The 23,767-nt window shown below is 65.3% G+C and overlaps 1 protein-coding gene across 1 annotated transcript in view; it reads left to right on the top strand.

Moving 5' to 3' along the window:
- MORN1 (MORN repeat containing 1) overlaps positions 1-15,682 on the top strand; it is a 55,172-nt gene extending 39,490 nt beyond the window's left edge. The window contains exons 13-14 of the mRNA XM_057305515.1: positions 10,846-10,889; positions 12,725-15,682. Of these exons, the coding sequence (XP_057161498.1) occupies positions 10,846-10,889; positions 12,725-12,873 (193 nt within the window). The 3' untranslated portion in view covers positions 12,874-15,682. The remainder of the gene's footprint in view (positions 1-10,845; positions 10,890-12,724) is intronic.
- Positions 15,683-23,767: the final 8,085 nt, after the last annotated feature.

The raw sequence follows: 23,767 nt of genomic DNA, 5'->3' as shown, positions 1-23,767 counted from the left end.
CCGCCGCGGGGCCCAGGAGACGGCACTCCATCAGTACCTCTCAGCCGCACGCTCTTTCCAGCCCATGGCCCTGCCGGGAGGAAGGCTGCGTTCAGAGAAATCTTCCCGGGCACCTGCTTGGGGGAGCAGCGTGTCCCCTGCCAGGCCATGGGGTCCGACAGTTCACCGCCCTCTCCCCGGGCTCCCCCAGCCCCTGGGAGCCGTGGGGAGCTGGATGCAGGTGCAGAGCCGCCAGCGCCCGCCCCTGCCCCGCCCCCGCCGGCCCCCACCCGCGGGCTGCTTGGCTGGTCGCTCCTGGAGCAGAGCAGACCTGGGGCTGGAAGCAGGACGTCCTGACAACCCGGTGCTCGGAGCCTGAGAAGTCACCTGCTCTTGAAAGACAGGAGCCCTCCTTCTGGAGGCAGGGCACACGGGCCCGCCGTGGGTGGGGCCTGGAGAACGTGGCCCCTCGGCAGCAGGGAGGGGTGCCAGGCCTTCTCAATGCCCACCTGCCAGCAAGGCAGGCCTCTGACCGGTGCGTGTGGCCCCATCAGCCCCGGGGGCCGAGGCCAGCACAGCCGGGGCGCATCTCTCCTCCCGCCGCCAGCCAGGGCGCCATGGAAAGAGCCACGCAAAAGAGCAGAGGCCTGTGGGCACAGACCTGACAATGAAACTCGAGGAAACTGAGAAATTCAGGCGCAATGGGAAGAGGGCCCGTGGCGTCCGTCTCGAGCCGCCGCAGCCTGCCGCCGTTCCCGCAATTACATGGCTCATCGCTGACGCCAGCGGGCGTGGGCCGGGCCGGGACGCCCGGAGGCTGGCACGGTGTCGGCGGGCTGACAACCCTTTGATCCCCCTCACGAGGCAGCGCTGGGACGAGCTGTTTCCAGGAGAAGGTGCCTCCCTTGTGTGTGGCTGTGAGTCACGCTCTGTGAATTAAGTACGAGGCTCACTCCACAGAGCTGGGGAAGCACAGACTTAGAGAAAATGGCCAAGACCCTGCTCAGTGTGGAGACACCACAGTCACCCAGTGTCTCGGTGGCGGGAAGCCACCAAAGCTGACACACCAGCGTGCACAGACCCGGGTGCTCCGGGCAGAACGGGGGCCTGATGTGGTCACCGTGGCAACTCGGCAGCCCACGGCTCTGCTGTCATGTCTCGTTCCAGCAAGAAGGCCCTCGCTGTCCAGGTCCTCCTGAGGAAAAGGAGGGAGGGGCCTGACTGGGGTCCTCGTTCCGGGGGGGTCGCATTGCTGGGAGGGGGTGGCCCGCCCAGGGTCCTCGTACTGGGAGGGGGGTTCCAGGCCCAGGAAGGCACATTAGCCTGCGGAATGTTCCACATCTCTGTGAGTGAGCTTTGCGAGCTGGTGACGTGGCCGTGACGCATTCCTGCCCCCGTCTAAGGTTCATGGGGGCTGCTGCCCCTTCTCCCCGGGGAGCCTGAATCTCCGGGCAGCCCCGCTGACGACTTCCACATATAGGAAGCCTGGAGAGATGTTTCATGGTGAGCTCTGGTGGCTCCTGTGACTAGGGGGGGCGGTGTTTGCAGGCGCAGGTCTGAGCCTTGACGTGCAAAGCCCCACATGGCTGCAGAGCGCCCCCTGAGCCCACCTCCCCCACCCCAGTCACAGGCTCCGTGTGGCATGTCACCTCTCTCAGACCCCCCCCCCACAAAAACTGCCTTCAGGGCCCCCGGCTCTGTGTCCCCGAGTCCCCCTACCCCACCTGGGTGCCTTGTGGTTCCCCGGCCCCCATGCACAGAAGAGTGAGGGGGAGCCTGACCAAGGCCCTCAGCATCTGCCCCCACACCCCCTACGAGCTCTGCTGTGGGGATATGGGCCATCCCGATGTCCCCCCACCAGCTCCTGACTCTGGTTCGGGCACCAGCTCCCCACACCAGCATCCAAACCTGGCTCTTGACCCCTAAAGCCCACCTTTTGGAATTCTAAGAAAACCACCCTTTCTAGTAACCAAGGATGGCTCTGGCAGCTCGGAAGCCCTGGACTTCACACTGGATCTGACCCCCGCCGGGTCGCGGCCAGGTCTCGGGTGTGTGGTTGCCCTCCGGTCTCCCCCCAGAGTCACCTCCACGTGAACGAGAATGGGACCAAGGGAACGAGATGCTCCTGACACTGTGAGCCCCTGAAGCCGCCAGGACCCATGGGGGACGGAGCAGCAGGGAGGGGGCTCTGGAAGCCACTCGCCAGCGCCAACCTAGCCTGAAGCCACCGCCTCCTGGGGCTGCGGTGCCACCGCACAGACGCCTTGGCTTCCTGGGTTGGCCACCGCTGGGACTTCACTTTCTGTAATGGGGAGCGGGCCTGCGGTGGGGTGCAGGGCCCCATCGGCCCTCCCCCAGATCCCCCCCGACTTCGTCAGGCCAGCCGGGCATTCTGCATTTCTGGCTGCCTCCCAGTCTAGACTGAGCCCCTAGAGGGAGGGGCCGTGGGGGAAAAGGGTGGGAGGGGACCGCCCCCAACCCCGTCTCCCCCTATGGCAACAAATGTGCCGCGCCCAAAACAACCCCAGGGACACAGAGCCGTGGGCCCTGGTACCACCATCCCCAGACCACGGGCTCTACCCGGTTCCTCTCACCCCCCAGCGACTCCGGAGCCACCGTCCTTTCCAACCAAGGTTCCCAAAGTTAAGCATTTCCATGGGGGCAAGACGGGGGTGTGTCCAGCTGGCTTCCACACCCAGAAACCCACCACACACTGCCCCCCGCCCAGTGGCCAGCGACTAGGGGCGCCAAGTGAGCCTGCGGGTGTCGGCACCGGGTTCAAGAAGTCCCTCGGGCACTGGGACGGCGGGACCACTGGGCTGACGCGAATGTCCCAGCCATGCTCTGTCTTTGGCGTCTGGGCGTCAGACCCCGAGGTCGGGGATGGGGGAGAAGCCGTCCAGATGGGGTGACCTGAGTGGGGAGCAAGGGTCTGTGGGAGCGGTCCTGGGGGCTGGGCTGCGGGGCTGGGGCCTGGTGGCGCACTGACGCAGGCTGGCTGTCCGGCAAGACGGCCTCGGGCGCGCCCTCACCCCCCAGGGGCCCCATGGACAGGAGGCACCTGTGCGTGCTCCGGAACCCCTGGGAAAGCACAGGCCTCGCTGAGCCTCTTGCCGCCGCCGGTCAGCTGTGGACCCTTGTCCATCCCCTCCAATGACCCCTCAAAGCCACGGTAAACCGCACGCTTGTTCACCTACTCACGTGGCCCACAGAGCAGCCCATTATCGCCATCCAGGAGGCTCACACAAGAGAAATGATTGAAGATTAAGAGGGACTCGCCACCCTGTAATTTTGGAGCCTGGCAGAGGTTTGAATCTACGGAAGAAGAGGAGTCCTTTGCCTCTGGTTTCCAACTTTCTGCATAAGTCTGCATCATCTTCAATGTCTAAGAAGAATCACCTTTGTGCATTTTGGTGGAGGGAAGGGAGGTGACGGGTCGGTCAGACGCCGTGGCCAGTAGACTCCCAGCAGCTTCTACCCTCCAGCACACGTGCTCTGACCGCTTATTCTTGGGGTGTGTGCCTGCCCAGGGAAGGGGGCACTCAGGGGCAGCCAAGTGCTAAGAGGCTCAGCCCCCAGCCCACCCGGGCCCCTTGTCACATAGACCCCCACCCAGCCCTGCCTGGCAAAGTCCCAGCCTGGGAGGGGCCTGCGTGTGGATGACGGGGGAGGGGCCCACTAGGGTCCTGAGCCGTCCCAGGGTCCCAGAAGGGGTGTGGCCCCGTCTGACTCCCTTTCCCCCAGGAATGGCGTCCATCAGGACCCTGTCTTCTCCACCATCTCAGAGTCTGGGCCTTGAGTTGCTGCCTCCCCAGCTCTGGTGGGGCTGCTCCAGTCCCCGAGCCCCCGGTGGCAGCCGGTGCCTGCGGGTGAGGCAGCCCGTGGATGGGGCCCCTCGGTGTGGCCGCGGACTGGGCGGGGTGGCGGATGGCCGCGGGAGCTGCACATCTCTCCAGCCCCAGGCAGAGCGTGCCAGTTGCTGGCCAGGCCCAGCCAGGAGCCACGAGGCTGCTTCTCTGTGCCCTCGGCCTGGGGCGAGGCTCCGTCCCCAGGGTCCCCGGGGCCCTGCAGCTGTGCTCCTCGGGCCCAGGCCAGGCCTGGCGGCACAAGCTGGACTTCTGGGCTCACGCCCAGCTCTGGCTCTTCACCGGTCCGGCCTGCCCGACTGGACCCCGCACCCCTGCTGGGGCTGGCACCCCGAGCCTTTCCTCTTTGGGTCCCCGCTGACCCCAGAGCATCACCCGGTCTGCCGCTCTTCCCCGGGAGAGCCCAGTTTCCACCGCTGCGTTCCTGCGGAGACATTCCTGGCACGTCACGGAGTTTCACAACATGACACAGAGCCCTGTCAGTTCCTGAGTGATGTGAGATCGTGTCAGCTGCGAAAGATGGAGTCGATTTCGGAAATGTGGCCGTGAGCTTGCCCAGCCACCCGTGAGAATTCCACTGAAACGGGGCATTCCCCCTCCCTGTGCTCTGTAGTAGGGCAGCCGGGGTGCACAGCCCCACCCGCCAGGACGCCACCAGTCTGCCTGGCGGGGTGTGAGGGCCTCGGGGGCGACCTTGCCCCCGACTGCTCGTTGCCGGCTCAGCACAGGGCCATCCGGAGCCTGGCCCGCTGGCCAGCACAGCCCCTCCCCTGCTCACTCGGAGAAAAATGGGTTTAATTAAGACTTCCGTGATTAGTCATTTAATCAGTCATCAGGCCAACACAGATGGAGCCAATTAATGTTTTTACTTGAATAGATAGTTGGGGCTGGCAGCCCCTCCGCGCAGGGTCGCACAGGTGACTGCTAAGCACCTGACACAGGCCCCCATCCCCTCCATCCTGGGCTCCTCGCTGACCCTGCCCCAGGGACACAGGTCCACCTGCCATCCCCCCTCGTCTGCCCTGGGGCCTGGCCACTGTCCTGTCCACCCCTGGCTGGCCCTACCGAGACCCAGAGATGCTCCGGGCAGAGGCCTCCAGGGTCAGCAGAGACCCAAAGAGAACAGGCTTGGGGTGCCAGCCCCGGCGGGGGTGCAGGGTCCAGTCAGGCAGGCCCGGCCGGTGAAGAGCCAGAGCTGGGCGTGAGCCCAGAAGTCCAGCTTGTGCCGCCAGGCCTGGCCTGGGCCCGCGGAGCACAGCCACAGGCTGGGGACAGAGCCTTGCCCGAGGCCATGGGCACAGAGAAGCAGCCTCGTGGCTCCTGGCTGGGCCTGGGCCGGCAACTGCCGCAGCCACAGGCCTCCCACGGCACCACGGCCACCTCCGGGGGCCAATCCTGGGTGTCCCCCACCCTCTCCCTCCACTCTGTGACCTACACAGGGTGCAGCCCAGGAGGCTGGAGCCATGTGCTTTGAATTGAATCTCCAATGACCCAAAGAACCCCCGCAAGAGGTCTAGGGTGAAGCCCACAGGCCCCTCTGCCCCCAGGCCGCCCCTCCCCACCCTGTTCTGCACACCCAGAGCCCTCCAGCCTTTGGCATGCGCGGGCCCCTCCGCTGGGTTGCAGCCTGCGTCACCTGGGAAAGGGGACTCGCGCGAGTCTGTTGCGCACCAAGAGGAGGGGTGGGTGGATCTCAGGTGGGCCCTGGGGCAGCCCCCCAGGGGTGAGAGCTCCCAAGACAAGAGGCACCATGTTGGGGCTCTGCTCCCCACTGCAACCTGTCCCGGGCGGGTCACCCTTCCCTTGGCCACGGATCCCTCACAGGGCGGGCTCAGCCTCTGCCTCCCTGTCCCATGGCTGGCGGCCCCTCTGGGTGTGTTCATGGAAAACCCGAGATAGGCGCATTGAGGACTTTCTCTACTTCCTCCCAAACTTTAAAGATGGAGAAATGAGCCCTGTCTCGTCCGAGCAGGAATAATAAACGGAAGCAGGTGTGAGGGCCGGGCGGGAACAGCTGGGCTGGTGCTCTGGCCACCCTCATCCCCCCCACGGCACAGCGGGGACGTTTCCCGCCGCAGCAGACGGAGGGCTGGCAGCAGGCAGGGCCTCAACCCTCCACACCCGTGGCAGGCCGCCCGGCAGGCCACTCCCCCCCAGCAAGGGAGCAGGCACCCCCTGCGGGCTTTCTGGGTCCAGAGTGGACTGCCCACCGGGGACAGGGGCCCCCAAATGGTCCTTAGAGCCCCCACCCACCCACGTGCCCCCCGGGTCTAGGCTGAGATTCCCCAAAATCTGCAGTGCGTCTGCCGCCCCTCTTCCGCCTGTGTGTGCGGGGGGCCTCACATGGAGGGGCCGCGGTGGCAGCGTAACCCCAGTCCCACTGTGAGCTTGGGCCCCACAGAGCAGACCACTCTCTGCAGCCCGGGGCTGTGCTGTCTGGGAGAGAAGCCGGGGCCGCACGCCGTGGCTCTCACTGGGGCCCCGCGGTCCTGAACCTCTTGTTTCTCGGGGGTCCCCAGGAAGCCGTGCAGTGCTTTCCAGCTCAGCCCCAGATCCAGGCCAGCCATGCTCCCGCAGTTAACGGACTGTTCTAATTTTGGGACTTTCTTATGGGCTCTCTGTGGGGGCCACAGAAAGCCCCCGGGGCTTGCTTCCCACGTGAGCAGGTCAGGAGAGCCTGGGAAGCTTCTCTGCCAGCCACACACGCTCCGGTGGCAGTTTCCCTAATCTGTGTCTTGACGGGCACTTGACTCCATGGCTCCCAGGTTCCCTAAGCCAGCACATCCCATTAGCACAGGAGGACAGCCGTGAGGCCCACATACCGTGGGCAGAGGCCAGGATCCTGGGCCTTGACCCACATTTCCCCGGACGAGGGAGCTCTCCCCTAGGCAGGATGTGGGAAGGGGTCCCTGTACCCTCTTGCCCTGGGTGGGCCATGGACCCATTGGTCGCCATGCCAGGTGAAGTGTCAGGGGACCCCCACCCCACAGCGTGCCCCCTTCACAGCTTGAAGACCAGTGACCACAAGGGTCAGGACCAGGCCTGTGCCCCCAGCCCCCTGCCTCCCAGTCTGATCTTCGGCCAATGGGCCTCCTGTGTCTAACCATAGGGCCACCAAGCCCACAGCTGTGTCAGTCCCTCGGTGGACCTGTGGGAGGAGAGGCCCAGGTCCCCTGGGCTATTGGAGAGCTTCGGCTCACCCAAGGGAACCCCCTTCTCTTTGCCACTCACCGCGTGCTTGGCTGTGGGGTCTTGACAGCCCCTCCCCAGCTGCCTCTCTCTGTTCAGCCACCCAGTAAAAGGACAAGCACACAGGTTCCAGCCCAGCTGGGCCAGGCTCTGGCTGATGGGCCTCAGGCTTCCTCTCCACTCATGGCCATTTCTTCAACTCTGCCAATTTGTTCTCCCCACCCAGGCCATGCAGAGAAGCACTGAGAAGCCACACGTCCCGGAGCTGGCCCGTGGCCCCCATGCCCTGGCCAGGCTGCTGTGGGCATCGCCTCACTGACAGTTTTGCTTAGTGTCAGACGTGCTCATGGTAATTCCAGTGGAACAAAGTCCCCAGGCACATCCCTGGGGGGCCTTGTGACTTTTCAGTGCAGTCCTGACACACGCCTGTCCTGGAGGAAGTGGGGTCAGGAGAGCCTGTCGAGGTCACGTGGCTCAGATAGGACATTCTCAGGGCCTAAGGAAGGGGAAAGACATGGGGTCCTGGGGAGCATCAGGGCAGCTTGCTGAGGGGACGCTGGACTGGGGAGCCACTCACATAGTTGCGCACCTAACAGGAGCTTGCGGGTTACCTCGTTGACCTTGGCTGGAGGCCATGCAGTTCCCCTCCTGGTGCTAGCTTGGCCGTGCATCCCATGGGGCAGGCAGAAGGTGGGACCCACAAGGCCTTGTGGGGCCTGGGAGACCCACCATGGGAGCCTCACTACAGACGATTCACTAGGACCAGGCCCCACCTCACAGGGCCACAAGCAGGCAGGACAAGATGCCATTTGAGGGCCCTCGAAGGACCTCCCCAGATAGCAGGGGCAGAGGCCTCATGCTCTGCCCTCCACCGGGAGCCCCAGGCCTTCGGGACTGACCACGGAGACATGAGCTGCGGCCATCGGGCACCACATCTCCGTTTGTCTAAGGTACGGGAACAGGCTTCTGCTTCAGGCCAGAATGAAGTGCAAGGGGCTGGATTTGCCCCCCACAGCTATGCAAGAAACAAGCTGGACAAGATCCAGGAAACAGCAGCCAGCCTGCGAGGCCCCAGCTCACTTCCTGCGCATTTCCAGCTGTGGTGCAGGGAGGGGACCCCGCAGGTCCAGGGGTCCCCCCAAGGGCAGAGATGGAGCTGGGAGTCCGAGGAAGCCAAGGCAGCTAGAGTCTGCAGGAGGGAGCCCAGGAGAGGAGCGCGTCCTGGAGAGATCTGCAGAGCGTGAGGAACGTGCTTCGGGCCGGGAAACCGCGGAGACGGTCACAGAGTCCTGCCCAGAGCTCACACGGGGCTGTGGGGAGTGCTTGGTCCGGCGGGCAGTCCGGACGACCTCTGGATTCACAGGACATCAGAAGAGTATCTAGTAGTGGGGACTAATGAAGCCTACCTTGAACCCCACCTAACAGACCGTAAAAGCCAGACCCAAAAGGATCAAACCATCTCTAAGTAACCGAAGAGCATCAAGAAGGTAAGACCACAAAGTATCCAGTAGCCAGGACGGTAAGACTCACCATGTCTGACACCGACCCCAGATGACCAGGCACACAAAGAAAGCAGGAAAGTACAACCCGTAACAAGGAAAAATAAACCAATCAAAGCCAACCCAGAAATGACACAGACGGGGACGTGAAGCACCGTGAGTGGACTGTGCGTGTCCAGCGGGGAAGACGGGCCACGCTCGGCGCACACGGGAGGCGCGAAGGAGTGGAACCACCCACTGGAGCTGAAAGACGTGGGCAGGGACGGGGGGGAAGGAAAGGAGAGCCGTGAGCTTGCAGGCACAGCCGTAGAAAGCCCCCAAACGAAACCCAGAAAGGAAAGCGACTGAACGTCACGCACAGGGCGTTCTGTCCGACGACTCCTCTCGGCCAAGCACGCGTCCCATCAGAGGCTCCCAAGCGCTGCAGGAGAGCACGTGACAGAAGAAACAAAGAAACGGTGGCCAAACTGTGTTCAAACTGGATGACAAACAGACCAGTGGACTCCAGACACAAGGAACCCCAAGCACAGGAAGCTTGAGGACAAGGACGCCAGCTGCAGATAAAGAGAAAATGCAGGACACCGCGCGGGGCCGCAGCTCCATTCCAGCGCCCAGCGCCCAGCCCCTGCCCACCCGCCGCCGGCTCCCGAGCCTGCCCCGGAGACCCGCCAGCTCTCCCGGCTCTGGTCACCCTTGAACCCTGGAGGCTCTGCCGGCTACTGGGTACACAGTCCGTGCCGGTCGGCGTCCCCGCTCTCAAGCAGAAGGCCCAGCGGTGCGTCTCTTGACCCGCCACCACCCGGGCCCCCAGGGCACCGTGTCGTCCCCCCCCCCAGGTCCCCTAGGGCACCGTGTCCCCACCTCGCCCAGCTTGGAGAGCCCTCCCGCTAATCTACGCCTCGGGCATCTCCTCACACCGAGGCTCCCCAGCTCTTTCCCAACTCTGCTTCTGCCTTCTCGAAGCCCCGGGGGTTCTGTAGAAACTCTCAGGATTCTTGTAACCCCGTCTATTTCTCTGGAAGCTGGCAGGCTGACAGACTCTGGTTATTCTTAGTGCTGAATTATTTATCTGCATTCCCCTCCTCACCCACACTTCAGAATTTGTAACGTGGCTCCTGGGTCCAGGCCAAGGCCCATTTTCCCCCACTTGAAATGAAGTAATTTTAAAATCTTTTGTCTTTAATTTTTTATCACCCAAACCATGCCTGTGGTAATTACGCTTGGCAAGGGGTCGGAGCCTGGCGGGTGGCCAAGCCGATGCCAGGGAGCCCCTGTCCTCCACCCCCACGCCCACCCCCGGCTCCGACGACAGGAAAGCTCCAGCCACAGAGGGTGGGGCGAGGAGGAGTCCCCCAGCTCCCCCCAAGTCCCACTGGATAGTTAATTCGGGGCGAAGCCCAGCTCGCCGTGCTCGGGGCCTCCGTCCCACCAGGAAAGTGCATCCAGCAGCTGGAGGGTTCGGGGGCAGCCACACCGCACAGGCTCCCCCGTCGCGCGGGGACGGCAGGGAGGCGGCTGAGGGCCTGACCCAGGGCAGAAGCTGATGACGTGTGCCAGGCGTCCTCACCAGCACGCGGCACGTCCCCCTGGGCAGGCGACCGCCGCTGTGGGCAGGCGGAGCGGACGCATCACCACGCACCGCACCACGGAGAGGAGAACCTCTGGTCGGGTCAGAGCTGCCTTGGGCTGCCCACCAGGGCCCTCTTGTGGCTGCCGTGGCCGGAAGTGAGGGTCTCTGTGCCTCAGACTCGGGGCCGGGCCCACCCCTCCTGTCTCTGCCTGGTACCTTTTCTGTCCCTTCCCACGAGTCCCCCAGGTAACAGTGGCCTTCAGTCCTCCTGAGGGGGACCCAAGGGGACACACCAGTGCCCCACGGCCCCACCTCCCACGGAGCCCAGATGCCACTGAAATATTAATGCCAGACGCAGCGGCCCCGGCGCGTCAGCCCTTTCCTGAGCGGCTCCCCTGCCCGGCGTCGGGCAGCCTTTGCACACGGAAGCCGCGCTTCGGCTCTGCACGCGGCTGCGCGGGCTGTGGAAACGGCGAGCTTGTGAGGCTCTGGCTCCAGCCTCTGTCCGTGGGCACGTTCCGGTGTAGACAGGAAGACACCGGCAGAAGGTCAGAGAGCTGCCCCCAGGGGTTGAGCCCGCTGCCCTCAGGAGACAGAAGTGGGGCCTCAGAGGACAGGAGGGTCGCAGCTGTGCCCATGTGGGGCCAGCAGGCCGGGACTGCGGCGTCCCTGCTGTTCTCGGGGCTGCCATCTTGGGGGCCTCGGGCGGCCATTCAGGGGTTTTCTTGTCTTCTCCCTGCAGGCCTGACGGGGCCACGGCCGAGCCAGTAGCAGCAGCCTTCCCAGGTAGGTGGGCGGGAGGAGGACTCCGTCGAGCGGGCCAAGGCCACCTGTCACCCCACAATCCACATGTATCATAGTTGTGGACCTTTTGGAAAAACTCCCTTCCCCTGAACACGCCCCTAAATTCAACACTCATCTTGGCGAGGGCAGCCAGGGGATCAGAGAGGGCAGCTCCCAGCCTGGCCGCCCCCCACGCCACCCCAGGCAGCCCCAGAGGCACCAGAGATGGAGGGGGTGTGGATGGGCCCAGGGCCTCCGAAAGGCCCTCTCCAGCCTCCCTCCCTTCAGATGGCTGTGGGCAGGGGCAGGGTATGGTGGAGGGGTGTTTACCCATCTGGGGTGCCATTCTGTCCCCACAGGCAAAGCAAATGTCCCCGTTCCTTGTGTCCAGGGTCCCGATTGGAAGGCTGTCAGGCCCCCAGGTCTGGGCCCCCTCTGATCCCGTGAGCATTTGGGAGTGTTAGCAGGGCCCGTGGCCCCTGAGCCCACCTTATTCAGGAGGAGGACTGAGTCCCGGGCAGGGCCCTCCACATCCCCCTTTGGGCACTGTGGGACCGGCCAGTAGAGCCGGGGCTGAGCTCACTGAGCCCCAGGAGGAGGTGGTGAGGGTGGGCAGGGGGGACGCCCCCACACTAAGTTGGGAGGGGCCCAGGGATTGCCCAGAGGAGGGCCAGGCCCCGAGGAGGGCGAGGCCCCGAGGAGCAGCAGTGTCCAGACCGGGAGGGGCAACGCCAGCGGGTGGCCAAGCCCCTGACATGCGGGCCTCGCCGTCTCTGTGGGGACGCCGGGCACAGGGCCCACGACCAGCCCATGTGGGCCAGGCCTTGGGTGGCCACCAGCCAGACCCTCTCCCAGCTTCTGGGAGAAGAGCGTCAGGAGCGAGGTCAGACGAGGGCTGGGCTGGGTTCTGCGGCCGCTGCCCACTGAGCCCTGCTCCCCAGCCAGCACCGCTGGCCTGCTGGCCGCAGGCTGGTGGAGCTGTGTTCCTGGGAACACCTAGAAACCGCGCTGCTTGGAAACACTGTGGCGTTGCCATGCACGGCGTCTCCTCCAGGCCAGCCAGGGAGGCCTGGTGCCCCGGGCTGCGGAATGTGGGCCCCCTCCCAGGCCCCCCGAGTTGCTGAAGGAACTGACTCAGAGCCCAGCAAATTCCTGCCTCCGAGGCCCTTTCTCCTCCTGCCCCGGGAACGCGCGGTGTCCGCAGGGCGCAGCAAGGAGAGGGCCTGCTTTCCAGACCGGGGCGCTGGAATGTTCTCTCTGACGGTGCGAGCCGACTCCTGCGCCCCATTTCAGCGGCGGCCGCATTCCTGGTGTGAGCCCGGGCCAGCCCAGCGAGCTTTTTCCACGCTCCGGTGCCAGCCCCCTGGGCTCGGGGGCGGGGAGAGGACGGTTTCTATGGTAACCGCACTTTCTGTTATGTCTTATTTTCTTTTCTATGCTTTCTCCAACTTTGGAGCTCTGCAGACAGTTCACAGACTGCAAGAGGGGAAGCGCTTCTCCTCCTGCGCCGGCGGCCCTCCTACCCCAGCCCGTAGCTGGCCAGGCCGCGTGTCTTAAGAGTCTCCATTGTTTAAAAAAAACATTTTAGAGGAAACAAATTCTTTTTCTCCTAAAAAGATAGGGAGTATTTTCAAAAGAGTCCTTGCACTCAGCCGTGCAGCCCCATCAGCCCGGTCCCGGGGTCACCGGCCGAGGAGAAGTCCCAGAGCCCCCAGTGGGTCCCAGGGTCCCAGAAAGGGTGTGCGGGTGGACAGAAGCCAAGGCTGGGGAGAGGCAGGGGCAGGAGCCTGGGCAGCTGGGGCCCCTGGGGGCCGCGTCTCAGCGCCCGTCTTTTGCAGGGGAGTATGTCGTCATGATCCGCGATGTGACCAACCCTCCCTTCCTGGGACACACGCTGCCCACCGCCTTCAAACACCTTCGGGTCTTGGGGAAGGGGACGGACAAGCAGCCCCGCGTCCCTGGAGAAGGCCCCAAATCCCCGAGATAGGAGAGCCACCCCCATGCACCTGACAGCCACCAGTGTCCCCCTCAGGACACCATCCTCATCTGAATGGGAGGAAAATCCGCCTGTGCTCTGCGGGGCTCCTTCCTGCACTTCCCAGGGGCGCTGAGCAGGGGCCGGAGGGCCGCCTGCACGTATCCCACGGCTCAATAAACAGCTCAGCAGCGACTCCGACTCCGGAGAGGTGCCTGACCCAGACCGCAAGCCCCCTCCCACAGCCAGGAGCCCCAAGGAGGCTCAGCGGGTGATCGCCAGGCTCCCCTCTGGCTGGCACCTCCACTCCCCAGGGGGAGCCCAGGCCAGGCCGGGGAGGGGGCCATCTGGTCCCCCCACCACGGAATCCGGCAACGAAGCCGGCCCTACCTCCCACCCACCGTCCAGGCCTTGGAGGCGGCCCGGCCGGGGACATGGGGACCGCTGCCAAATGAGAGATAAGAGGTGGCAGCAGGTGATCGGTTTTCCGGAAGGAGCTTCGTGTCTGGGGGGCACTTCCTGGATTTTCCAGCTGCCTCTGAAACACGGCCCGGGCCTGGGCGCAGGGAGACGCCCGGAGGCTGCAACGGGCTGGCTGGGACGGGGCCTCCTTCCACCTCCACCGAGCGGGCCAGAGCCAGGATCCAGGGCCTCCGCCTGGCTCCTGCATCCCTGGCCCCTGGGGCTCACCCCGTGCCCACCCTGTGCTGGCTGGAGCTAGGCTTGGCCCTCGCTGCGAAGCCCACCACCTCTTCTTCGTCCTTCTCAGAGGAATGAAGAACGGGGTGGGAGCATCCAGCCCCCAGCTGCAAGCAGCACACTGCTGCTTCCCACCCGGACACCCCACAGACCCCACACCCCCCCACCCCCGTCCAGTGCGCACTTCCCTCCTACGCTGGCCTCTGCACCCTGCTCCCACCCTCTGGGATGGGGCCCCCACCCCTCCCTCAAGGCCCCCCACACAGTCCCTGCACCCACACAGCGGCCGCTCCCTCGTGTTTCTGACGGGCCCCCCGCTGCCCCCCGGTCTTCGTTGCTCAGACACAACTGTTTGGCTTCTGCCTCTGCTTCTCTCCCTTCCTGTGGTCCATGGCAGGTCTGCTTCAAAGTGCATCCCCGGCCCGACGCCATCCCCGCACTCTCCCAAGCTCTGCAGACAGCAGGTGCTGCCCCAGCTCACCCCCCAAGTCTGTGCCAGGACCTGCAGCCTGAGCAGGACCTGCAGCTCTGGTCCCATGCTCACTGCCCTCCTCTCCTGCTGCTCCCCCCGGCTCTCTGCGTTCCACTCACACGGCCCCTGCAGCTCCTCTGTCCTGCCAGCATGTTTCTGCCTCAGGGCCTTTGCATGTGTTCTTCCCTCCACCTAGACTGCTCACCTCCCAGATGCCACCTTCTCACACGAGGCCTTCCTTGACCACCAGTTCTGAAGCCTCCCGCCACCTTCAGCAAACATGTCCTGCTCCCTCCCCGCCTCACGTGGTCTGCACAGGTCAGGGGCTGACATGCCGCGCACTTCCCTTGTCTGCTTTGCAACCTCCAAAGGGAGGCATTTATTTGGTCCGTTTGTTCACTTGTGTAGCCTCAGCATCGAGCACAGTGTGTGACCCTTAGGAGGCCCTTGGCAAATATTTGTTGAATGGATGGGTGAATGTGGAGCCCCTAACTCTATGCCAGGCAGAATAGGAGGCACCGGAGACAAATTGGGCAAAGGAGGTGTGCAGGGAGACTGGTAGCTGAATAACTGGATGGACGGATGGACGGATGGGCGGACGGATGGACGGATGGACAGTGGTTGGGTAGATGGGAGTGTGGATAAATGGACGGATGAGTACACGCATGGACAGACAGACGGATACATGGATGGGTGGTCAGGTGGGAGGATGGTGCAGAATGGAGGGAACTGTGGGCGGGTGGAATGGAAGTTCGTCCGTAGGAAGCAGGTTCACGTGGACTAGTTGTGTTCTTAATAAGGCAAGAGCCAGCAGAGGAGGAAAGGGTCCCTACATCAAAACCAACCCAAAGCCAGAGAGCCTTTCACACCCCTGGCCGCTGTCCCCTCCCTGTTCTTTGCCCTCCCTGCTCTTCTCTTGGTAGGTTTCTCATCCAGTTTGGCCTCAGTAGGCCTGAAGCAGTTCATGGCTGGGGGACTGGTCAGCCCAGCTGACCCTCTACCCCTTGCCCAGTCCTGGCCTTCAGACCCGGTGGAACAGCGCTAGGGGCCAGCCTGGACCACAGCGGCAGGCCCCCAGGAGACACAAGAGTCAGCAAGGGAAAGGGGCTTCAGAACCTCCACGACTGGGGAACTGAGGTAATTCTGAGCCTGAGGTGTGGGGTGGCAGCCGTGCCCCCGGGGTGGAAGCTGCGTCCGCCAGCCTTCTGGTTCCCTGGGCTCAGGGCGCCATAGATGTGGCCAGCCTGGCTCAGCTGGCTTCTGCCTCTGACTGGCCCTCAGGAAGGGACAGACTGCCGGTGTCCCCAGCAGTGAGTCCCCAGAGAGGATCCAGTCCCGGGACCCACAGACTCCTAGGTCAGAGTGCCTGGGCCTAAGGGGGGGCGTCCTGCCCAAAGCGCAGGGAGGCAGATGGGGGGCTGCGTCCACACGCGTCCGCGTCAACATGGGGGCAGAGCCCCTCATGGACAGCCAGGGGTCAGGAGGGCCACACACTCCAGAGTCCCCCAACTTTGTCTGGGCTTCACCATCCGCCCAAGTCTGCCCCTGAGGCTCGGCAAGTCGCTCTGTGGCTCTTTCTTCTTTTCCAGATGAAACCACACTTCTGTCAAAAGAAAGAAAAAGAGAGAGAGAGAGAGAAAGAAAGAGAGAGAGAGGAAAGAAAGAAAGAAAGAAAGAAAGAAAGAAAGAAAGAAAGAAAGAAAGAAAGAAAGAAAGAAAGATGTTTGAGTTTAGGAAGAAAAGTGTGCTGGGCACAGAAGCGGCTGCTGTGTTTCCCAGCTGGTCCAGGGGGTCCTTCAGTATTTCTTTCCAAATCAGCACGGCGGGGTTCGGCCACAAAGCCCGGGGTACGAGCTCAGAGTCAGTGCCCTGAACAGACCGAGGCCCCCGGAGCCCTGGACGCGGGGGGTGGAGGGGTAGTCCGCCCCCTCAGCCCCTTCGCAGACCTGGAGCGAAGCCAGCTCTGCAGGCCTGCAGACACGCGGCCAGGGCAACCTCCTACTTTCCAGACATCTGGACAAACCCGAGAGCGGGCTCTCCGCATCCCCGCACCTCACCGGCTTCCTGGCAGGGCAGCTGGGGTCCGCGGGGGCAGGAGCCACTCAGCGAGGCCTGGGGAGAGCTCAGTCCCCATGGACGCGTGTCTGGGTGGGATGGGGTCCCTTGCCTGTCCCATTGCCCCCCTCTGCTGGGAGGCCTGGGTGAGGGTGCCTCTGAGCCAGTGACTAGCAAGTCTTCCAGGGACTTTGCCTGGGGCTCCCGTGCACGTCCGCCGATGGCGTGGGGACCGCTGGGTGGGCGCCACGGGCAGCGGCTCTTACCCTGACCAGATCCCTCGTCCTCACACTGTGTCCCACAGACAAACCCACAAGAAATTTGAATTCTCAAAAAAAAAGGAGAAGAGGGAGGGTCAGCAGGGCCCTGGCCACAGACACTGGTCTGGCCATCAGATCCGCCAGGGGAGGGGCTGAGCGGGAGAGGCACCGTGGCCTGGGCCCTCTGGGGCAACGCGGCAGATACAGCGACCGTCCTGGGGTAGGACAGAGCCTCGGGTGGGGAGCCTGGGGGACAGCTCCCCCCACCTGGAACTGTAAGCACTGGCAGCCCACCTGTGACATGGGTCATCAGTAGGGGAAGGAGGGGCCTCAGCCGGGTCGCCGCTCCCCGAGTCCGGGCAGGGCAGCGTCAGTGCAGTCCCAGTGGGCTGGGAGGCAGCGCGGATCATGCCCGGGGCCTGACCGAGTGGCCATCGGACAGCACACACAGCCCCCTCTGGCACGGGCTCCATCAGGCCCTCCCCAGAGACCCCACGGGCCTCTCCTTAGAGGAAGGCAGGCTTCTCCGCGCCTCGCTGGAACCAGCAGCCAGTAGGCCCCAAAGCCACCCTTGCCTCTGGGCTGGGCTGGCCGGCAGGGGTTGGTAGAGGGGGTGGCGGGCGTGAGGAGGCCCCCGCATGCCTTACACTCCAGAAGCAACTCAGCCCCCGGGCTTGGGGAGGAGGCTCTGGTCCCAGCAGGGTCTAGAGTGCGACGGAAAGCCTTCTCTCCTGGCCCGTCTCTCCCCGGTGTCCCCCCTCCTGCCGTGCACTGGCTTAGCGGACACTTACAGCGACAACCCCACACTGAGCGCCTGGCCAGGTACGGCCTTGGAGAGAACATACTCGTTCTTCATGAGAAGCTCTCCAGCCAGAGTCAGAGCCAGAGAAACAGACAGCTCAGAGATCAGGGAGACAGATCAGTGCCTGTCCCTCTCTGCCCGGCCCCCCTCCCAGCAGGGTCTTGGCAGTGCGATGTCTCAGACCACCCCTCGCCAGCCTGGCATCCGGCACAGGACAGAGCCCCCCCTCCCACTGGGCTCCACCTGGCACAGACAGCTCGCCCAGCCTCCTCCCCGCCGGCCGGCCGGTCACCCAGGACGCTCCTGCGGGAGGCCTCCCCTCCGCAAAGCCTGGGCAGGCCGCCTGGTCTCGGTGCCAGGAGGGTGGCAAGGCCAGCTGTGTCAAGCTCCCCCTCCTGGGCAGGGCTTCCTGAGGGGTCCCTGTGAGGCCTGGCTCTGTCTGCCCCATGTGGCCCCCAGTTCCTCAGTCCTGCGTGAGTGTCAGAGGGAGTCACTGGGCCTGCTTCAGCCAGACCATCTCAGGGCGGGCAGCTCTCAGCACCGGTAACGGTCACAGCTGCATGGGGCCGTCCGCTTCCTGCTCCTGTCCCCTCAAGGCAGGACACAGCCACTGACAGCCAGCCCACAGCCCTCTCTGACGGAAAAGGCCGGGCCACAGCAGGCACAGGACACCTTGGGAGCCAGATGGGGGCCTCAGCAGGTGGGGAGGAACTGCCCTGAGTCCTCTGCCCATCAGGTAACCCTGGGGCCCAGAGCCTCAGGCCTGGGACCGCTGATCCCTCCACAAGCCTAGGGGGTGGCCAGGGGGAGTGAGTGGGCCAGGCGGCAACCCATACTGGCCAAAGCTGCCCCGGCCTGGGCTCCTCTTGGCACGAGGCCTTGGGTGTCGAGGAGTAGGCAGGCCGCCCCACGGCGACGGCCACGGGCATTTTCTGATGGTGACTATAAATAGGGCTGTCATCGGCCGGTCGGGCCGCCAGGCAGCCTGACAGAGCCTGCCAGATGTGCTAGGCTCAGTCTCTAGGCCAGCCCCCACCCCCGCATGTGACCCCCAGCTGGTGACACTCCCCAAAATTCTAGACACTGCTCCTCCTGGCCACTCTGCCCCGGGGTTCCGAGAAGTTAGCACATGCCCACCCTGCCAGCCCTGCCCCCGGACAACCAGAGGCAGGAGGAACCAGGACCAAGTGCCCCCCACAAGTGCCCAGCAGGGTAGACCCCCGTCTGTGGGGCCTTCCTCCTGGGGCGGCCTGGGGAAGGGCACGGGAGGGGTGCTACGTACTGCCCCAAGCCTTCAAACCCTCCTGGGCCTGCCTGCAGCACAGGGGCTGGCCACAGGCCATGGAGGCCACAGGAGCCTCTGCACGGGCCGAGGGCAGGGCAGGGCGGCCTTCCAGGGGTTCCTCATTCCCTCTGCAAATCCTTAGTGAGCCCCCCCTTGAAGAGCAACCCCCCAGGAAGAAGGGCAAAGGTGGGGCAGAAATGGGGGTGAGAGGGCCTTCAGGTGGATCCTGGGGTGGGGGGGGCACACACGTGGGCACGCAGCAGCCCCGGACCAGGGCAGAACCAGCAGGTTCACTGAAGTAGGAGTGAGGGGCCGGTGGGAACAGCAGGCCAGGTGTGGGGGGCTGGGCGGGCTCTGTGCCAGCAGAGAAGTGAGAAGGGAGTAGCCCTAGCAGCTGGGGGACGGGGTGGCTAGGCCTGGATGTGGACTGGGGGATTAGGTAAGTGGGGTCCCAAGTGGGGGGCAGCTTGGGGGAGAAGCAGGAGGTGTGGATAGGGGGGTCATCATCCTGGTGACAGTGAATCCCGGCCGCAGGGGGGCCAGTCCTAGAGGAGAAAGGGAGAGGCAGGAGGGGGTCACAAGTCACCACGTGGCTTTCCATGGGTGTCGGGTTCTCCAGTGGCCACACCTGCCAAGGCCTGCACCCCACTCCCTAGCCAGGGCCCTGACAGCGTCCCCAGGACTTGGGCCAAGCCACAGAGGGGGTGGGGGTGGCGGGGGGAGGGAAGCGGGGCCCAGGAGGTGCGTCCCCCTGCAGTGACTCGGGGCCTGGATTCGGATCACTGGGGTGGGGTGGACAGGACCTGGGGCCTCTACGGAGCCCCGGGAAGGGGCAGAGGCCTGGCGGCAGGGGCGCTTTTCCACCAGCAGAAAGGCGCCTCCTAGGTGCGGAGCGGAGGAAGTGGGAGGCCCGGTCTCCGTCTGGCTGGCCATCACCGGGGCGCGGACCCAGGGCGCGCTCAGGCCCCGTCCCGGCCGCGGCTGCAGTTCCCGCCTCCGCCGCCGGGGGCCGCCGGCCAGCTCGGGCTCCGGACACGTAGACACGTCCGCGTCCCGCCCGCGGGGGCTCGGCGCGGGGCCCCCCAGCTCCAGCCCCTCTCCCCCGAGCAGAGACCGGAAGGGTTAACGGCGCCCGGGACGCGGGGTGGCGGGGACAGGGGGCACTGCCTGCGCCCTTCCCCCCGCCCCGCCACAGCCGACCCGCGCACACGCCCGGCTCCGGGAACCCCAGCTCCCTCCGCGCCCCCGGCGGCCGGGACCCGGGGCGGCCCCTCGCGGGGGCGGGGGAGAGGCGGCGGGGGAGGGGCCGCCCCCCGTCGGAGCGCGAGGCTGCGGGTGGAATTCGGACGCGAGGCGGGCGGGGAGTGGGGGGAAGTGAAAGCCGGCGGCGGGGCAGCCCCGGGGGCGTCGGGTCGGGTTCCTGCCAGACGCGTAATAGGAAACTGAGGCCGCGGGGCGGGGGTCGTCCCCCCGCCCCCCTCGAACCCCCCCCCCGGTCTCGGCCCTCGTCCCCCGCACCAGACCCCAGAGGGCGACTCCGCGGAAGGAAGCGGGGACCGGCCGGCCTGCCCGCCCCCCAGGGCGCGCCCTTGCGCTGACTCAGCCGCGGGAGACGCCCCCCCGCCCCGCCGCCCCGGGCGCTGCGGCCCCCGAGTCCGCGGCCTGGACTCCGGACCCACAGACCCGTGTGGGCGGCCGCAGCGGGCTTTGCGCTCACCCCAGAAGGGCCTGCCAGGGGCCCCCGCACCCCGCCCCCGGAGGGCATAGCCGGCCTCCCTGGCCCGGGGGCGGCAGGGGGACAGCGGGGCCCCCGGCCTGCACCCCTCCCCAGGCGGGCTTCCGGCCCGGCCGGAAGGAGCAGGAATTTGGAATGTTTTGGAACCAGCCTTCTATTTCCCGGGAGGATTCTCGGCCCCTGCCCTTCCCCCTGGGGCGGAGGGTGCGGGAGAGGGACGTCATCTGCGTCTGACTGGAAGGGGTGCTCAACCCGGGCTGGGGGCAGGAGCCGGCACCCCTGCTCGCTGCCAACTCCAAACACAGGGGTGCAGGATGGTGGGGGGGTGGCCTGCATCCCGACATGGGTGCTTAGGGGGAGGCTAGACCAGAGGTGGCCACGCTGCAGCGGAGGGGCCCTGACCTGGGCCCCTGTCCCAGTTGACTGCTGCCTTCCTGCCTGGGGAAGCAGGTGTCCAGGGAAGGCAGATGGCCGGCCAGTGACACCACCCTGGCCACACCCGTCCCAGGGTCTCTGGACGGAACAAAACCCGCTCCGGGCTCCTGCCCAGACCTTGGCCAGTAGTCTCCACAGACCCCCAGGACCTTTGCTGGGGCTGTGTTTTCTTAGAAACAGGAAATTGGGGGTGTGGCCACACCTCCACCGGGTCAAGGCCCCACCCAGGGCAAGGGAGGGACGTTGGACCCCAGGGGAACTCACCACCCTACCCCATGCCTGTAGCTCCCAGGGCCGGAGGGAACCCCCCGTGCCAAAGCAGAGAAGGCAAGGAGGGTCCAGAATACCTGTCTACCTGGGTGGGGCTGAGATGGGGAAGGGGAGTTCATGGGGGAGGGTTGGGGGAATGTGGAGGGAGGGCAGAGGTGGGGGACACGGAGGGGGCCTGGTGGGCACCCTGTCACTTGCCAGCTTATGCATGCCGGCCTGGCTTTCCCCCACACACAAGTGTGGGGACACCACAGAGGTGCCCACGGCCCACCTGGGTTGTAGAGGGGCCCTGGATACTGCCCTACCTCTCTGTCCTGTGTGCTGGGCCCTCTCCTGCCTTCTCTCTCCCAGTCCTGCCTGGGCCTTGAGCTAGACTCAGGGGTTCTCTGGTGGGGGCCAAGCCCTGACCTCAGGCTCCATCCTTCACAAGGTGCCTGTCCCTGGAGGATTCCAGAACAACCTTCTGTGGCAGGAGGAGTGACCTGGGCAAGAGCTTGAGCCAAGCTTCCTGTCAGTAAGGGCTCCTGGGCCAGGACTGGAGCAGGAAGGTCCAACCCCAGCCCTGCCAGACACCTGCCCGGCACAGGACGCTCCAAAGACAAGCCAGGCTGCTCCACCTGCCTGTCCCTACTACCCCCCACAGTGGGGCCACCTGCTCCAGGGCTGGGAGCCCCAGCACCCGCGGCCCCCAGCCCCTGGCATGAGTCTGGGCACAGATGGCCGTGCATGTGAGGCCTACAAGGCTCACGTCATCACTGGGGGGGGGGGGGGGCTGGGGCAGGCAGGCATTCAGGCCCCAAAAGTTCTGCCCCCACCCGTCCCAGGGTTGTCTGGCAGTGGGGAGGGCACAGAGCACAGTGGGTCTCTGTGGGGAGGGTCAGGGTCCCCCTCCAAGGCCCTGCTTTTACATTCAGCTGGGGTCAGCACACCCTTTCCTGAGGGCACGGACTGTCCTGCAGGACCCTCCCGCCCATTTTCCCTCCAGGACTCCCGTTTTCCTGCAGGGGGTGGTCGCCCAGAGCATGCTGGGCCCCAGCCAGCAGAGGGTGGGGGTGGGGCCTTGGGAATCTCATAAGCCCTCCAGCCTGGCCCTGCCTGGCCAGCGAGAAGGGGGGTGACCTGCGACACGACAGGCAGAGCGGGAGAGGGAAAGGGGTGTCAGTGGGGAGCAGAGGCAGGTCAGGTTCCAGGCTGGGTGAGCCAGGGAGGTGGCTGCTGGCCAAGGCCAGGGGTGTGGGTGGGGTGGGGCTGGAGACCACACTGAGCGCCAGGGACTGACCCCACAGTCCTCCTCTGGGGGCCCAGGGGAGGATGGGCCGTACCAGCTGTTACTGTAAATGGGCAGGCGGCTTCCTCTTTCCACGGAGGGTGCGTCTGGCATCCGCCTCCCCAGATAAGGGCGCGAGTTCTTGGCCTGCGGTCAGCCCCCCTGACCACAGGGTGCTGGGTGGGGCCTGGGGGGCCAGACTGTGGCTCTGGGGCAACAGACTGGAAGAGGGGTGGAGATCCCAAGACAGAGCCAGGCAGGCACAGCTGAGTGCACAGGGGACCCGGGTGGGGCCCTGGCTGCTGGGGACAGAGGCAGAAGTGAAAGCTGGGGGCGGGGGGTCACAGGGCAGGCCCAAAAACTAGGGACCTGAGTAGGCGCCCAGGAACACCCTCTCTACCCCGGGCTCACTGCACCCCCAGGGCCACCTGGGGGAAAGCAGCGCCACCTGGGGAGGTCCCCTGGGCTGCCAGCACGGGGAGCCCAGCTTAGGCCAGGGCTCAGCTCTGCGCAAAGAGGCCAAACGGCAGGACAGTGCCGCGGGTCCCTGCCTGGCCAGCATGCCAGTGGTGTGGGGGGTCCTGAGCCAGGGGACCCGGAGGTGGGGTGAAGAGGCAGGGCGTGGCCGGGAATCCTGGGAAGGGGGTTCTGACACCAGGCGGCCCCTGTCCTGTCTGCTCGGCCTCAGATGCCCAGGGTCCTTTAAAGACTGATTTATTCGATAGAGAGGGGGGGGAGAAGGCCCGCAGGGGGAGGGACAAAGGAAGGGAGAGCGAGAATCTCAAGCAGACCCCCCACCAAGCACGGAGACGACAGACAGATGAACATGGGGCTCCATCCCCCCACCCAGGAGGCCGTGACCCGAGCCCAACTTGCAAGTCGGATGCTTCACAGACTGAGCCACCCGGGCGCCCTGACACAGGGCCCTTTAAATTTATACCCGAAAGTGGAGCCCCAGCATCCCGAGCTTCTGAGGCAGCCGCCAGCCCAGCTCCAAGGCCCCCTGGGCCGAGCACCACACTGCCACACAGTGCGCCCACAGCCTGCACCGGCCACCCCAGGGGAGGCCGCCTTCCCCAGGCCCCACAAGCTTCCTGCCCTCCTCCAGGACTGTCTCTCCCCTCCTGCCTCTCTCCCCATTCCTCCCACATTCAGGGCCTGGAGCGGGAGCCGGACCTTCACAGTGGAGCCCAGGTGGAGGCTGAGAGCCTGCGGGTCCCAAGCGGCGGCAGCGGGAGGTGCTCTGGAGAAGGACGAGGCCTCTCAGGCAGCAGCGCGGGACACCCGCCTGGCAGGCCCCGGGGAAGGGATGTCAGTGGCAGCATCTATGCCCCGTGGGGATGGCAGGTCTGTACAAGCCTGCAAGGTCACGCAAGATCCCGCCACCCATCCGGGTGGGCTTGGTCGTGAGGCCGAGAAGGGGGCAAATATTTGGCATCGGGCATAGGTAGGGCCTTGGCTGCCCATGGCTGCAGCCCTCAGCTCACACCCATGTTGCAGGGGTGCCCCTGGGACCCCCAACAGGCCACAGTAGACAACTGTCCACTTGTGAGATCCCAGAACACGAGGGACAGCCCTCCCAACAAAGCGCTGCTGGACGGTGCCCTGGACACTGGGCAGAGGTGG

The sequence above is a fragment of the Ursus arctos genome, unplaced genomic scaffold, assembly GCF_023065955.2.
Source record: "Ursus arctos isolate Adak ecotype North America unplaced genomic scaffold, UrsArc2.0 scaffold_32, whole genome shotgun sequence".
NCBI lineage: Eukaryota > Metazoa > Chordata > Mammalia > Carnivora > Ursidae > Ursus > Ursus arctos.
The sequence above is the reverse complement of the archived record's forward strand: the minus strand, read 5'-3'. Positions and strand labels throughout refer to the sequence as shown.